This window comes from Barbus barbus, assembly GCF_936440315.1.
Source record: "Barbus barbus genome assembly, chromosome: 45".
Taxonomy (NCBI): Eukaryota; Metazoa; Chordata; class Actinopteri; order Cypriniformes; family Cyprinidae; genus Barbus; species Barbus barbus.
This window is the reverse complement of record NC_136723.1, coordinates 21841020-21856586: the sequence shown is the minus strand read 5'-3', so window position 1 is coordinate 21856586 and position 15567 is coordinate 21841020. Positions and strand designations below refer to the sequence as shown.

The 15567-nt window shown below is 38.4% G+C and overlaps 1 protein-coding gene across 1 annotated transcript; it reads right to left on the bottom strand.

The window, feature by feature from the left end:
* Nucleotides 1–122: 122 nt before the first annotated feature.
* Nucleotides 123–15082, bottom strand: LOC306864103 (rabphilin-3A-like). Its single transcript, XM_079407819.1, has 16 exons — nt 14955–15082; nt 10230–10359; nt 9762–9845; nt 7844–8012; nt 7650–7688; nt 7343–7555; nt 5980–6132; nt 5706–5785; nt 5512–5586; nt 5293–5402; nt 4899–5025; nt 2724–2780; nt 2337–2488; nt 2095–2176; nt 1809–1905; nt 123–955 (listed from the first exon to the last, which is right to left on the bottom strand). Exons 1-16 carry the CDS (start codon nt 15077–15079, stop codon nt 822–824), a joined length of 1827 nt encoding a protein of 608 aa, XP_079263945.1. The 5' UTR covers nt 15080–15082; the 3' UTR covers nt 123–821.
* Nucleotides 15083–15567: the final 485 nt, after the last annotated feature.

Genomic DNA, 15567 nt, shown 5'->3' with positions numbered 1-15567 from the left:
AGCCTTCGCATGACACCTCAAACCAGAGAAGTATAGAGTTCACCTGACGACCTTTGTTCCAGTTTCCAGAAGGCTCTAGAAAAATACATAAGCAGTTCACGTCACTGATTCATAGACTTCAATAGCTGAGAACACTTTATTAGGTATTAACAACACATGTAAACATGTTACAGAAATAAATTCAAACTTAATGATAATGGTGTATAATTAGGGAACACGTCCATGAATTCCATATGTAGTTGATGCAATATTGAACTTCAACAACCTGTCATTTACTGCATATAACTCTAATACTTTTTAAAATGTATATTCACAATTTGTTTTACACACAGTCTTTCTCATCTGTAACATACTGATTAAAACAAACATAAATGAATAGTAGACATATGCAAGGACAGTGTATATTTCTAATGCCAAACAATGGTGTGCACAATAGCATTTCACATGCTATTTTACTTAAAGAACTGGTTTTACATGAGTAAAGTCCATTTTTCCCAGCGTCCTTGAGTATATTTGGTTGCAGGGTTTGATGACTAATATATTTGCGTCACATCTGTATTCATGAGGTTTTGTTCTTTAAGGCATTTACTGAGTGAAAAAATATCATACACATCTTTTTCCCACCAAAAAAAAACAAATTTACTGGGTTTTCTAGGTTTTTCTCGGTTGGACCACTATAGCTCATCACAGGGTTTCAGGAGAGGCAAAGACAAAGGCTTTTTTTCTGAATGAAAAGAAAACATCAGCAGTTTGAGCCTGTAAGCAAGATTACTTTTTTGGAAGATGGAACCGTATACTGTCATCTTTGGAAATACAACACCTCAGTCATCCGCCTCAACGTTGTTTTGATTCAACAGAACATGCCACCGTTCGATCTTCTTGTCCTTGTTCTTGAGACATTCATACCAGTGCTTCAGACATTCGCCTTTACCTGTGATACCAAGCTGGCATCCACCTGTGTGGAAAAGAAATATGGAAATCTTAAATTAATAGTTCACCTAAAAATGAAAATTTGCAGAAAACGTATTCACCCTTAGTTTCTTCATCTGAACAGTTTTGGATAAATGTAGCATTCCATCACTTGCTCACCAATTGATCCTCTGCAGTGAATGGGTGCCGTCAGAATGAGTGTCCAAACAGCTGATAAAAACATCACAATAATCCACAAGTAATCCATGCACTCCAGTCTATGAATTAACATCTTAAGTGAAAAGCTGCATGTTTGTGAGAAACAAATCCATCATTACAATGTTTTAACAAATTGTCACTTCTAGTCAAAATGCACATAATTCATAACACTTCCTCCAGTGAAAAACTCAATTTTGTCCTTTCACATCAAACTCCACCCACACATTTGTTTAGAGCTGTTTTGGACTGTGTTGGCTTGTAAATGGTGCTTGATGAGTGCATATTTCTTTCCTGATTTAGATGAGACGACTGGATAGAGCACTCGTATTTTGGTCATAAAAGCACAAATTTGAAGTTAAAAACATCTTGATGATGGATTTGTTTCTTACAAACATGAAGCTTTTGTCTTCTCAATATATTATTTGATGGACTGGAGTGGTGTGGATTATTGTGATGCTTTTATCAGCTGTTTGGACTCTCATTCTGACGGCACCCATTCACTGCAGAGGATCCATTTGTGAGCAAGTGATGGAATGCTGCATTTCTCCAAATCTCTTCTGATGAAGTAACAGTCTTTTTTTACATCTTTAATGGGTGAGTAAATTCTAGAAAATTTTCATTTTTGGGTTAACTATCCTTTTAAATTAACACTATCATGTATATATATATATATTTCTCACCTATGAAATCATTAGATTTTCCCATGTCATAATCCCAGACAGAGACATCCAAAGTCTTTTTTGCCAGTTCAGCATGCTTGATTTCATAGCTGAACTCCTGAAATCACAAAAAAACAAAAACCTAACAGGTCCATTTCAGAAGATATACGCCAATAAAAAAAAAAAAAATCTTCCTTTCATTATAGTGTCAGAGCATATTAAATTACTGTCATGGTGTCACGTCAGTGTCGAGCGTGTCAAGGCGCTCATTGCAGGTCATATCGCCAGAGACAGAAAGAAAGAGTACCTCATTAAACTCAGGGTTAAGGGTCTTCTTCTTGATCTGAGTTTTACACTTCGCTTTCTTTCCCATGTCGGGCTTCAAGTAACTGCAAAACAGCATGAAAATTCAGAGACACAAAAGCACAGCATGTTAAATAAGCCTAATGACTGTCACAAAGCAATTTCACTAAGCGAATGATTCTTCTTCCAGAGAACATTTTAATTACACTTTGAGAAGTGCTTTTTATTAGACTGTTGTATACTTGCATCTTTACGAAGGGGTCAGAGTAGCCATTCGAGTCCATTGCTGCCAGATGAACACATCGAACTACACCCACAATCAGACGACTCTGCTGGCTGTTGTAGGTGAGAGAAATCAGTATACGTCCCCTCTCCTCTGCCTCTTCATCGTCCTTCAACTGAAAAGAAGCCACACAAAAGATGAGAAAACCCATATATCTCACTAATTAACAGATCAATCATAAGCTGAACCATTTCACCAAAGTGACTTATAATGCATACAGGTGTACAGATGCAGTTCAACAAGGAGAAACGGAGGTTAAATGCCTGACTCGACTGTCATTTCTTGGGAATACTTCAGTGGTGTAAATATTTAATTTCATAATTAATTCTAAAAATGTATGATGCAGTTACCTCCTCCTCATAGAGCGCCATGCCACGAGATGCACCTGCGCCAGCAGTACGTCGCACCTGCGTACCAGGTGTTAAACATAGTCTGTTTACTACACTGCAAACTCAAATTGGGTCATTCCTACAGTTTGGTGGATTTTATGTCCCCATAAAACAACACTGCATATTTGATATGAAATGGTAATCCTCTTTCATGCCACATGGTTTTCCATGTATAGATGTTTATTATCACATTAACACAAATCCATAATGATTAGTATCCAATCTAAAAATAATAATAAAAACAAATAACAAATAACAAATTAGAATGTTTTCAACTAATATTGAAATAAGGTAACATATTTGTAAATTAGCTATTTTAAATATTAGTATATACATGACATAATTGACTGCAGTGAATGGGTGCCATCAGAATAACATCTGAATAAACATCACAATAATCCACAAGTAATCCACACCACTGCAATCCATCAGTTAAAGGGGTCATATGACGTTGCTAAAAAGAACATTATTTTGTGTATTTGGTGTAATGCAATGTGTTTATGTGGTTTAAGGTTCAAAAAACATTATTTTACACATACTGTGCATTATTGTTGTTCCTCTATGCCCCGCCTTACTGAAACGCGTCGTTTTTTTTGCAAAGCTCATCGTTCTGAGAAGCGAGGTGTGTGCTGATTGGCCAGCTATCCAGTGCGTTGTGATTGGCCAAATACTTCAAGCGTGAGACGGAAATATTACGCCCCTCACCATATTGTGATGCCATGTCTGGGCACCACGAGACAAAAAAAACAATAAAATCCATTATAAACGAGGTCATTTCTTGCATCCAGTGGGGACATAATTACTGATTATAATGACTCATACGGTATTTTTACCTCGGCTTATACTTATTTAGCATTACCATGTCTGCATATGTAATCGGAGAAGTGACAGACAACAAGCGCTACTCTACACAGCTCAAAACTCGTGTTTGAATAGTCAGTGGCAAATTCTTTAAATATGAAAACATACTTACAGGCTAACGTTACTCTCCCAGGTTCAGGAAACACTCCTCCGTAAAATGCGCTGCACACATTCTAATATTTGAGTTGAACAGTTCTGGAACAGTGTTGTAAAAACAACTTAACCACTGATTTCTAGTTGTGTCCTCTTTTAGAAATCCAAACAAAGTACCTTCGCTTTCACGACGAAACACAGCATCTTCAGGACATGGCGCCAGTGGCAGCAACAATACTACAGCGAGAATAAAAATTATGCCTTCTTTCTTTGCGTATACATTTGGGCGGTGTTTTGCAAATCTTCCCACACAGTGACACATGTGGGGGCATGTTTAAATGAGCAGTTTTAGGAGGGCGTGGACAAGTCTTAACTTTTATAAAGAATATCTCCTTGGGTTTGAGACTTTAGTCTTTTCAACTTTAAGGATCTTATCTATGCATGAACAGCTTGTAACACTCCAAAGAGAAAGGAAAACTTGAAATCGCATCATATGACCCCTTTAATGTCATGTTTGTATGAATCAAATCCATCATTGCAACGTTTTAACTTCAAATCGTCGCTTCTTGCCAAAATATGAGTGCATAATCCATAATAATGCTTCCTCCAGTGAAAAAGTCCATCCCCTGTTGTCCCCTCTCACTTCAAAATCCACCAACATATTTGTTTTAGACTTGTAAATGGTGCTTGATCTGTGGCATATTTCTCTCCTGATTAAGATGAGACAACTTTTTATTTGAAGAAAGCGATATTATGGATAGAGGACTCATAGTTTAGCCAGAAGCAACGTTTTGAAGAACGAAGTGGTGTGGATTACTTGTAGATTATTGTGATGATTTTATCAGCTGTTTGGACCCTCATTCTGATGGCACCCATTCATTGAAGACGATCCATTGGTGAATAAACAGACTCATGGGCTTCTTGAGCTCAGAGCACTGAAGCATTAAAACACACGTTGCATTGATAAATTGTCAATAGGACAAATTTCCTATACCAAATGTAAAATATTTGGTTTGGATTATTAGGTTATACTACATTTTCTCACTATAAGACTAAAAAATAAATTAAATTTTAAACAGTTTTTCAACAAACCTGCTTAGTCCAGAATTTACCCTCAACTGTATGAATGACCCCATTACAGTAAACTTTCTACAAAACGGTTTACTGTCCCCTTCATCTTACCGGAATCACTCTCTCAAGACACACATTGAAGGTCTTCTTCTGGTTCAGCTTCAGTTTTTTCAAGACCACCCGCGTCTCGCCGATAAACTCATTATGGCCGAACTTGTCCTCATCACTGACAGAAAGCCTGCCAGGGAACAATGCGAATGCTGACCCTTTCCACTCTGGGAAATGTCACAGCTTTAATTAAGTCCACTGCAAACTATTCTAACCGAACACATCAGTGAGGCTTTCCAAGAATCTTGCAATTGCAATGGAAGAAAATGCAACAATCAGTTCATTCCATCATGCAAATGACTGAGGAAGGAGAATTGTAAACAATTAGCGTTATGTTGCCCATTCACATTTACCTCTGAAAGCTTCAGTGCATTAAATACAGTAAAGCTTGTTTTACCTGAGAGTCTTTTTCTGCATGTCTTCATTAGTGATGCCATGATAAACAAGGGTCTCGTTCCACACAGGGTTCAAGGTGGTACGAATCGTCTTTGTTCTTAGCTTGTTAGACTGAGAGATCAACAAAATATCATGCATTCATCACGTTCTGTGACAATTTCTACAACAACTTGTACAGCTGTTGTTACCATTAGGCAGGATTTCTTTTAAAGATCACTACCTTACTGGCTCCTGGAAGCAAGTGCAATTTCACATAAGGATCAGCCAAGCCATTGGAGTCCATGGGCTTGAGACCCTTCACCAAAGATGGAAAAATTGAATGGTTAGCAGTTCTACATGATCTTTCAGAAACGTTTTTCCAGTGCGTAAATAGATTGCATCAAAACTGCCTGTTCTAGGGAAGAAAGACAATACCTTTGCTTTGATTATATTGCAGTGCAGTTCGTTTTTCTCCTCCTCGTAGAGCAGACTGAACTCCAACATGCCCAGAGTGGCTGGAAAATGGACAACATCATGTGAAAGGCATGAAAAAAGCTGACACCAAAGAATAACCGTCTCACTTCAACGCCATCTCAAGCGCAGGTCTACTGATTTTACGCAATCTGTGATGCAAGACTTCCACTTTTGTTCTGTGTGGTTCCCATAGGGTACAAACATGTCCATATGTCAGTGCAAATTATCATCTTACTGGCATCGTCAGAGTCATAGCTGTTGGCGTCCTCTTCATCCTCTGCGGTGGGGGGTGGTGGCTGGCGTGAAGCGGGAACGCTGTTGGCAGCTGGCAAACGTGCGTCGGTCTGCATAGCAGGTGGTGCCCTGGCCTCCGGTCGACTCATAGGATCTGGAATCCGTACCAAGAGACATGCACTTATCGGTGAAGCAAAATCTGTGCAGTTGCTACATTGTTATAGTCAAAAACAATTATGAAAGGAAACAGTAACCACTGGGTTAAGCATCCAGATCGATAACTCCAGATGCATCAACCAACTGTGAGAAGTCATTTAGCTGATGCTTTTAACCGAAGCAATCTGCAGTGCGCTTATTATAGGTTCAGTCCCACTGGAGCAATCTGAGGTTAAGCATCTTCATCAAGGGCACAATGGCAACAAATCAAAACCTTGGGGGATTTAAACCTTCCACATTTTTTTTACCAGCTCAGGGGCCCTGTTTAAAAAGATGTCCACTGAATGATCCTAAATGTGAATGTAAGTCACTTTCTGAAATGTGCACAAAAGAGTTCCTTTATAAATCACAGTCCTTCTTAAATTTAAATGCAAAGTGAACAAGTACATCAACTACTAATGTAATTTCAGTGACGCATCGCATTGCTCATTTGCAGATATAACAATGCATATTGTTATTGTCTATTTATCTTCACATTTTAAGAGACAAAGTTGTGTGTTTTATATGCATATATTTAATTTGGTATAATTTTATATATTTTTGCCTTTTTATCTTGTTTTTCCAAGAAAATCATATTTTATTAATACTGCATTAATTTCAATGACATGATTATCACCAAGCAGTTGTTTATTTGCACATAAAATAATATGCCAAACATAAATAATTTGGCCAAAAATAAAAATGTTGTCATCATTTTCTCACTTATTACAAAACTGTATGAGTTTCCATTTCTGCTGAACACAATATATATTATTTAATATATATTTTGAAGAATGTTGGTAACCAACAGTTGATGGTAGCCATTGATTTCCTTTTTTTTTCTTCATAATATGATGACAGAATTTTTTTTTTGCATGAACTATTCCATTTATTTCAAGTAACAATTTTTTTCATTAGATTTTTTTTTTTTTATAATAACCCTGATGTGTTGTAACTTGTAACCAAAAGTAGGTTTTAGTTATTGCCTTTATAAATACCGATTTGCTCTTCAGTTCTGAAATGGAATGAAATCCAAGGAATTTAGGATCAAATCCGATCCTAAGGCCCCTGAACCACAGTGCAATTGAAGGACACATACACTTTAATAATATTCCCATTCCTGAATCATTACTGTTTATGATATGTGAATATTACATGAATTCTCTCACCTTTTTGTATGGGAGTCGTGGAAAAGGTCGAAGCTGGAGGTTTGGAGCTCATCGCCGGTACTTCTCTATTCACCACAGGTGAGTACGTTTGTCCTTCCACAGCAGCATAGGAGGGAATTGTGCTCCTGCTCATAGACTGTCTACCTCCGTCTTCTACTAGGGCTCTCTGGGATATGACAGAATGCTCGTCCCGTTTAGGGGGCATCGTTTCTGCTGAGCACGGGAGAAAACGGAAAAATGATACTGCAATCGTAAGCCTCATTTCCTCCAAGCGATATTAAGTGTTATTGAAATGCAGGACACTTACCAGATATCTGCTGCTCTCTGCCGGTGACCTGCATGCTCTCTGCATGGAAATATAGAAGTTTCTTTGAACCATGAATTATGAAAACAATAAATTACCCATGCCTAGTGCGAATACATTAAAAAACTGCATGGTACTGAGAATTTGTAATTAGGAATTTTTCCAATGCAAAGCAATATTGAAACTGTAGAGTATACCTCCTTTTTTTGCCTGTGAAGATACTGAAGACTCTTGATTGGTTGGTGCATTGGTTGAAGTTGGTGCACTGGAGGTTCTGAGCTCTCTATTATTAGAGATCGGTAAAGGAGCGGGTAAAATCTGTTGTGGTAAACCTTTGAAAAACCAGGCACCAGACCGCTTCAGCATCTTTGGGAGAGAATAAATGATCATTTGGCAACTTCTATGTAGTTTTAGCGCACTGATTTATTCTAATTCACCACTAATAACATACATATGTACTCAGTTTAGCAAACTCTTTCTTGTGTGAGTGAATTGTAAGAGTCTGCTAAACTAATTTTGGCCTAAAACAGACTACAGCCAAAGGCGGAAATGTACATTTCATTTAAGAATCAGCCTTTTTGCAGATTTGTTTCTCCTTTTTTTGCTATTCCACTTTGCAAGCTCCAAGTAATTTGATACACTTTAAAGTTACAAAGAAATGTTCAAACCCAACTGAATCTTTTATCTTAGGATATTTTATCTTAGGAGATAAAATATATGTAACAACATAAATTAGAATTCATAGACTAGGAAAAATAGTATGGATTGTTTATGCTACCTACGTAATTGAAAAAAAACAATGCTGCATTACATAAGTTTCTATGTTTTCTTTTACAGCACCTGTGAATCTCATCTCAGCCAATTACCATCCAAACAAGCATCAGCTGGGAGCTGGAATGGCTGGAATATGAAAATGCAGGAACTCACTTCTGGCCTGGTGTTATGAAGTAAAATGTCAGCGACTCAATGGATTAAACGCAAATGGGATTCAGGCTTCATGATCTTGTTACATTAAAGAGAGTCACATCTCCTGCTGCTACTGACCCCGTCTGACAAGGAAACTAACCGTGACTTACATCGTCAAAAGGATGAATCATCTTATCACAGTCAAAGTGTCTTTGAAAGTTAGAGGTGCTGAACTATCCTGTCTATTTATATCTCTGAGTTACACACAGAATAATTATTCTGTGCAGCCAGTGAAATATTATTTATAGAGCATTTTTAAGGAGTTGATTTGAAATTGTTTTAGAAATGGATTTGTTTAATCAGACAAGCACATCGCTGAAAAAGCATTGCAATGACTGCTCCGCCGTCAAAACAAATGATCTCATCAATGCCAGGTAAGTGCAGATTTACATTAACAAGCACTTTTTAAAAGCACACCATTTTCTGAATATAAACCTCTACAAAACAAATGTTTTAACATGAGGGATTCTCAATACAGTTATTTACATCACATTTAAGGAATAATTCACCCAAACAGGAAATTCTGTCATTAAATCAAATTCTGTTCCACACAGATATTTAGATTTTTGATTCAAAACAGTGCACCACTTTTGGTTACGACACACCAGCATTATTATCTTTAAATAAAACAAAAACTTTTTTTTTTTTTTTTAAGTTTCCATTTCTTTAAATTACATTTTAATTTAATTGCAAATTAAAATTTTGTCGCCATTTACTCAAGTTACTTACTAAAACTTTAACTTTAAAAGTGGAAACATAAAATATAAAATTTGCAATGCAATTTAAAAAATTAAACTATAATAGTAAATCAATAAAATCTAAAATTACACTGCGTCAAAATGACCAAACTTGATGCAACATGTTTAAAGGCAATTCGTGATTTAAGCTGCAGAAATAAATAAATGACTTAAATTTGTTACAAAGACTTCAGAAGACTTGGACTTTAGCACACATGGTCTACTTTAATGATGCTTTTATGGTGCTTTTTGGAGCTTGAAATTCATGGTCACACTGACCTCATTGTTTGAAACAGATGAGCTCAAAAATCTTCCCTTTGTGTGGAAAGAACAGCAGAATTATGACAATTTTAGGTTTTGGCTGAATTATCATTGCCCTAAAACAACATTCATATGCCTCAGTGCATCTCACCTCTTTGTGCTCACTGCAGATTTTGCACAGCCATTCTGGACTGGAACGACTGACGCTTTGAACGCCACACTTAGTGCACATGTTCTGTGGGGGTGAAACACAAACAAGCCTCAGGAGGCTGTGCAGGTGTAAACGCACTCAGATGGCATTAAGTTCCATCACTGCTGAAAAACAGCCCACAGACTAAACATCCCCCTCTGGGATCAATAAACAATCTATTGATCTTTGTGTCAGGCATCACAAAAGACAAGCATATGCATTCCGTTTCATTATTCTTGATTGTGCAGACTGACTGGCATCCCTCTTAAATGCACACATGGCTCAGTAATGAGCAGGGCATAACAAAGATAAGTGCATATCGCTCATTCATTTCTGCTTGGTTATTTTTGGACAATCGTTATTGGAAGACGTGCTCGGCGTGCATTAGATAATTGCATGAGGTCGAAGGCTCGGCGTGTGCACATCTACCTTTTTGCACTCGGCGCACACGACTGCGCTGACGCCAGCCAGGCCGAACTGCTGGCCACAGAGTAAACAACGCGAGTCACCATCACCGCAGGCCGTCTGCTTCATGCTGTCCAGGCGATTCACCAGACGCCTGCGGGACGAGAAACGACAAAGTATAACATCAGCACACTTCCACCCCTCCTTCAAGCAGTTATTGTAATGTATTGATGTAAAGAACTGTGAGTTAAGTTCTTGTTCTAATGAGAAATAGTTCTGGTCTAGTTAGCACTATTAATTTCTTGCAGTGCATTCCTCGGCTGACTCTTGGCTTGTAAAAAAGCTTAAGCACACCCGTCTTCTCAATCACTTGGACAGATGTGCTTGGGCCGAATTGCTCTGCGGAATGAGAGGAAACTGTGAACTGATGCTTTTGGGGTCTCAGGTGTTGGTCAATATTGGAGGTGGAGTCCAGTCCTGTGTGCGATAATGTGACAGCATATGTGACCCTGCGGATACTTTGTGTAAAAACCTGTTTGGTCACCAAGTGGAAGAAAGAGTGATTTTTATTTTTGCTTCAAGTGTCAAGTCACATTTATTTATAGAATACAGATTTTCAAAAGCAGAGTTCCAAAGCAGCTTTGCATTAATAAACAGGGAACTAACGGCATTAATGTTATAAAATTGAGTAATTATGAAATGACGTCAATTTTAGCTGCAAAGCAGCATTACAGAGGTCATTATTCAACTCCATTTAGTTCAATGTTTAATCAATTCAGTTCAATAACTGCAGATGTTGCAAAGTTGTCAAATCTCAATTCAGTAAAAATTTAGTTCTCATCTGATTGTGTCAGTGTATTTTTACTGAATATGAATCCCCCATCTTATACCACCAACTTTCCAGGTGTTTCTTCTAAAATTTCATAAGAACAAAAATTATACAATTGTTGACATACAATAGGATTATGGAGGTAAAAATAAATCATGTGGACAACAAAACCAAACTAGCAAGAAGCTTCAGGCTTCAGACATTTGGTCTCTGTTTGATTGTCTTACTCTTTGAAACAGACATTTGGGACAATTTTTCTTGGACTAAGGAATATTTCATTGCACAGACATTAACGGACTTAATGGAGTTCTGTATTATGATTTCCTTTACCAAAAGTATCAACTTCATCTCAGATGTTTCCCTTAGATCGCCTTATAAGGAATAAAAAAGGACACAAATGAGACAATTATTAAGGTAGAGAGGTAAAAAAAAAAATCATGGATGGCGTAAAACAAATGCTAGTCAGAAAAGTCTCGATTTGATCTCCATTTAATTTTACTGCTATCTACAACAGACAAAAAAAGACATCTAATTTCAAAATTCCATTGCATAAACATGGCTCTTTTTCATCTAAAGAGACCTAATAGTGTTTTCCATTATGATTTACTTTACCTAACAAAAATCTAGGTTGTCTCTGTATTCTTAATATTTCTTGGGAGAAATAAAAATAGACATAAATGGGCCAATAATTAACACAGTAGGAGTATAAAGGTACAAAATGAATATGAGGATAGATATTTAGATCTGAGAAGAATCTGATGACAAATGTTCACACTGAGATCTCAGACTTTCAAAATCTTGGGAAATCTGAGCACAGTTTGAGACATTAGGGTAGGGACACATCAAACCAAGGAATTAGCGCTGAGGAAAGCTGATTGTGGCATCACCTGGCAATAATTCACATCGTCTGGGTCGGGGAAAAAAAAAAACAAAGTTGTACTAGAACACATCAGACAAACTACTCCTGACGGCCAACTAGCGTGTGTGCTATGCGCTTGCATGAGAACATAACTCTCCATTCCAGCAGGTGGCCGTGAACTGTATTCGACATTCAAACAGGGAAACTGGAAGAGCTAGAACTGTGGATATACAAAGCAACAGCTCTTATTTCTGACAGATTCCTGTAGCTTTTTTCAACCATGTCTGCTGTGTTGCAAATGGCACTGGCATTGTCAGCCCTTGGTCGTCGTCTTGTGGATAAAGAAAGAAACAAACGGATAGAATGACAACAGGGGCACGTTCAAGCTCACACGTTGCATGTTTTGCTACGGTTTCCGGGTTGAACGACATGTTTCCTGGAAACAGTGTGCAACGGGGTTTTAGATACGTTTTCTCTTGTTTGGTGGGTGTGTCAAAAATGTCAGCCCAATCAGCAGCAACATGTATATAAACCACGCTGTATTAAAGAGACAGATCGCACAATGGGTCCAAGTAAAGTCGTTTACAAATGTGTCCGCTGCAGCTGGGTATACGCAGCAATTGAAGATATTAGAAGACATTTTTTGTCGAGCGTATTTTGCAGTATTAAATCTGTATTTATACCGATTTCATCAGGCTACGAAAATTCTTCAAAAAGAACACAAAGAATGGCCTTTTCAGCTACCATAGTTGCAACATTTGCATCATCAGAACAGGGTGTTCAACGCACCATCGTTTCCGTTTAATAATTAGATCAATTAATTATTAGATATAAGATGGCGCCGCAGATGGCAGCTACAGTGCTTTTCTCGTCAGTGTTTGTACTGTTTTTGTTTATTTTTCCTGTTTTTTGTTTTTCAAACACGATCAGTTTTACCAGGGATGACGTGCTGAACATTCGGCAGAACACACCACAAAATCTTTTACTGGATTTGGATTATTCGGATGTTTTGCTGAGCATTGCAGTTGGCGGAGCCGTAGCTCTGGTCAAACGCTTCAGGACGCGCAGACGAGGGAAGCGAGCAAAATGGACGAACTCCTTCTGCTTTCCTGGACAAACAAGGATTTTTCTAACTCTGCTGCTCTGTGTTTCATGGAAACCTGGCTGAATGGCGACATACCGGACGACTACATACCTCTACAACGACTGCACATCAAAAGACCCCTCTGTCAAGCTCCTTAAGTTTGCAGATGACACCACACTGGCTGTCTGGTGCAGTCTTAACAACCTGGAGCTTAACACACTCAAAACTGTGGAGATGATCGTGGACTTCAGAAGAACCCCCCCCCCCCCCCCCCCCCCCCCCCTGCTCTCCCCCCTGCTCTCCCCCCCACTCACCATCATGAACGGCACTGTAACTGCAGTGGAGTCATTCAGATTCCTGGGCACCACAATTTCCCAGGACCTGAAGTGGGACAATCACATTGAGTCCATTGCGAAAAAGGCCCAGCATATGTTGTACTTCCCTCGCCAGCTAAGGAAGTTCAACCTGCCACAGGACTTACTAAAACAGTTCTACTCCACCATCATTGAATCCATCCTCTGCACCTCAATAACTGTCTGGTTCAGCTCAGCTACCAAATCTCACATACTTATTTTTTCATTTCAAATTTGCACATATCAGACCTGTACACACATAATTGTCAATATTATATATTGTGTTTTTGCTATTTTGTACATTGCCTATTTGTACTGTATATTATTCTTTTATTATCTGTGTCCTGTTGCTGTCTTTCTGTTGCACTGTGGAGCTTCTTTCACTATAACAAATTCCTCGTATGTGTAAACATACCTGGCCAATAAAGCTCATTCTGATTCTGATAAACGTTTTGCACCGGTTTGTTGGGGCTGAACGCAACCCAGGTGTCTGTGCATTCCCTCTGTTATTGGTTTACTTTTATCAGTTCAGATTTTTCTCATGCGCTCATTCGCTAAGCTGACTAGCCAATCAGAGTTCTCTTTCTCATCGTCAAGCTCCACCACCAATTTGACATGCAGAATTGCCTGAAAATGGCTGACGGCATCCGACTAGAGGCAAAAAAACTAAAGTCGATCGACGCTCAAAAACCACTCGATATATCCTGACGGCCGACCGTCTGCTTAGTGTCTCCTCGGCTTTACCGAGATCTCTTCTGAAACTTGTACGGCGATTATTCTCCATTTATAGTATAAATCCACTTCCAGAATAAAAATTTCCTGATAATTTACTCACCCCCATGTCATCCAAGATGTTCATGTATTTCTTTCTTCAGTCGCAAAGACATTATGATCGTATCGCAGAGCTGTGTATAAAACCGTGTATAAATATACGTTTTTGTAAGAAAATGACAGATCGTTTCACTAGATAATACCCTTATTCCTAAACTGGGATCGTGTAGAGCCCTTTGAAGCTGCATTGAAACTGCATTTTTGACCTTGAAATTGTTGGCCACCATTGAAGTCCACTATATGGAAAAAAAAAATCCTGGAATGTTTTCCTCAAAAAAATTAATTTCTTTGCAACTGAATTAAGAAAGACATGAACATCTTGGATGACAAGGGGATGAGTAAATTATCAGAATTTTTATTCCGGATGTGGATTTATCCTTTAATCTCATTGGTATCTTTGACTCTAGGTGTAAATTGAGCTGAATAATGATATTGTTCTCTTCTGTAGAGCTGCTATTTAGCTGAACTGAATTTTCTTCATAATCATGGATTTTGCAAATATTGACACTTATTGAACTGAACTGTATCAACAATGAACTAACTTGAACTAAAAAAATGAGACTGTCTTTTTAGAGCTACTTAAGCCTACAGCAGAATTAGAATTTCTCATATTTGAAGAAGTTTACATTATTGATTCGGTTAATTTTCCTGTTTATTACTATGAATCTGCATTAAAACAATCAGAAATAAAGAAAACAGGAACAGAACAGAACGCAACAGAAATAAAGGTGACTTGACTTAGAGATTTCTTTCAGGAGCAGAACAAAAACACGACTTCAAGCCTACGTCTCACCCAATCCTCTCTTGCTCCATGGCCTCCATCATCTTGGCTCTCGCCAGCACGCTGTTGATAATTTCCTTCTCCTCGTCCGTTAGCTCCTCGATTCCAGCGGCAGACTCCATTTGCCTTCTGTACATCTCGCAGCCGTCCTAAAGCACACAAGCACAATAGTCAATTATGCTCAGTGCACAGCCAAACACATTTGCAGCGCCGAATGCTTAAATATACCACCAAAAACTCCCAGCGGCCCCATCTGTCCATATTATTAACCAATCACAATCAACCAACAGAGGGGATTTTAGAGGAACACCATGCTGCGCATATGGACACGCATCGGTCAGGAAATAATTTTCAAAGGTAGAGCAATTACAACAGCTGTTTTGTGCTTTATCTCCAGCGAAAGTGAAATCTGCTCGGTGCCTTTTGACATTACAGTATGTCATATCATTAATGAGTCAATGCATCGCTCTTTCCAGCGTGTTCCGTCCCCAAAGAGATGCTCGAACTGCTGATTGAAAATGTCGAGGTGACGGAGGACATGACTGATTGCCATCTGGGGCTGAAAAGAAGAGGAGGAGGACCCGGAGACAGAGTAAAGGGGAAATAGAGTGATGATCAGAAATTA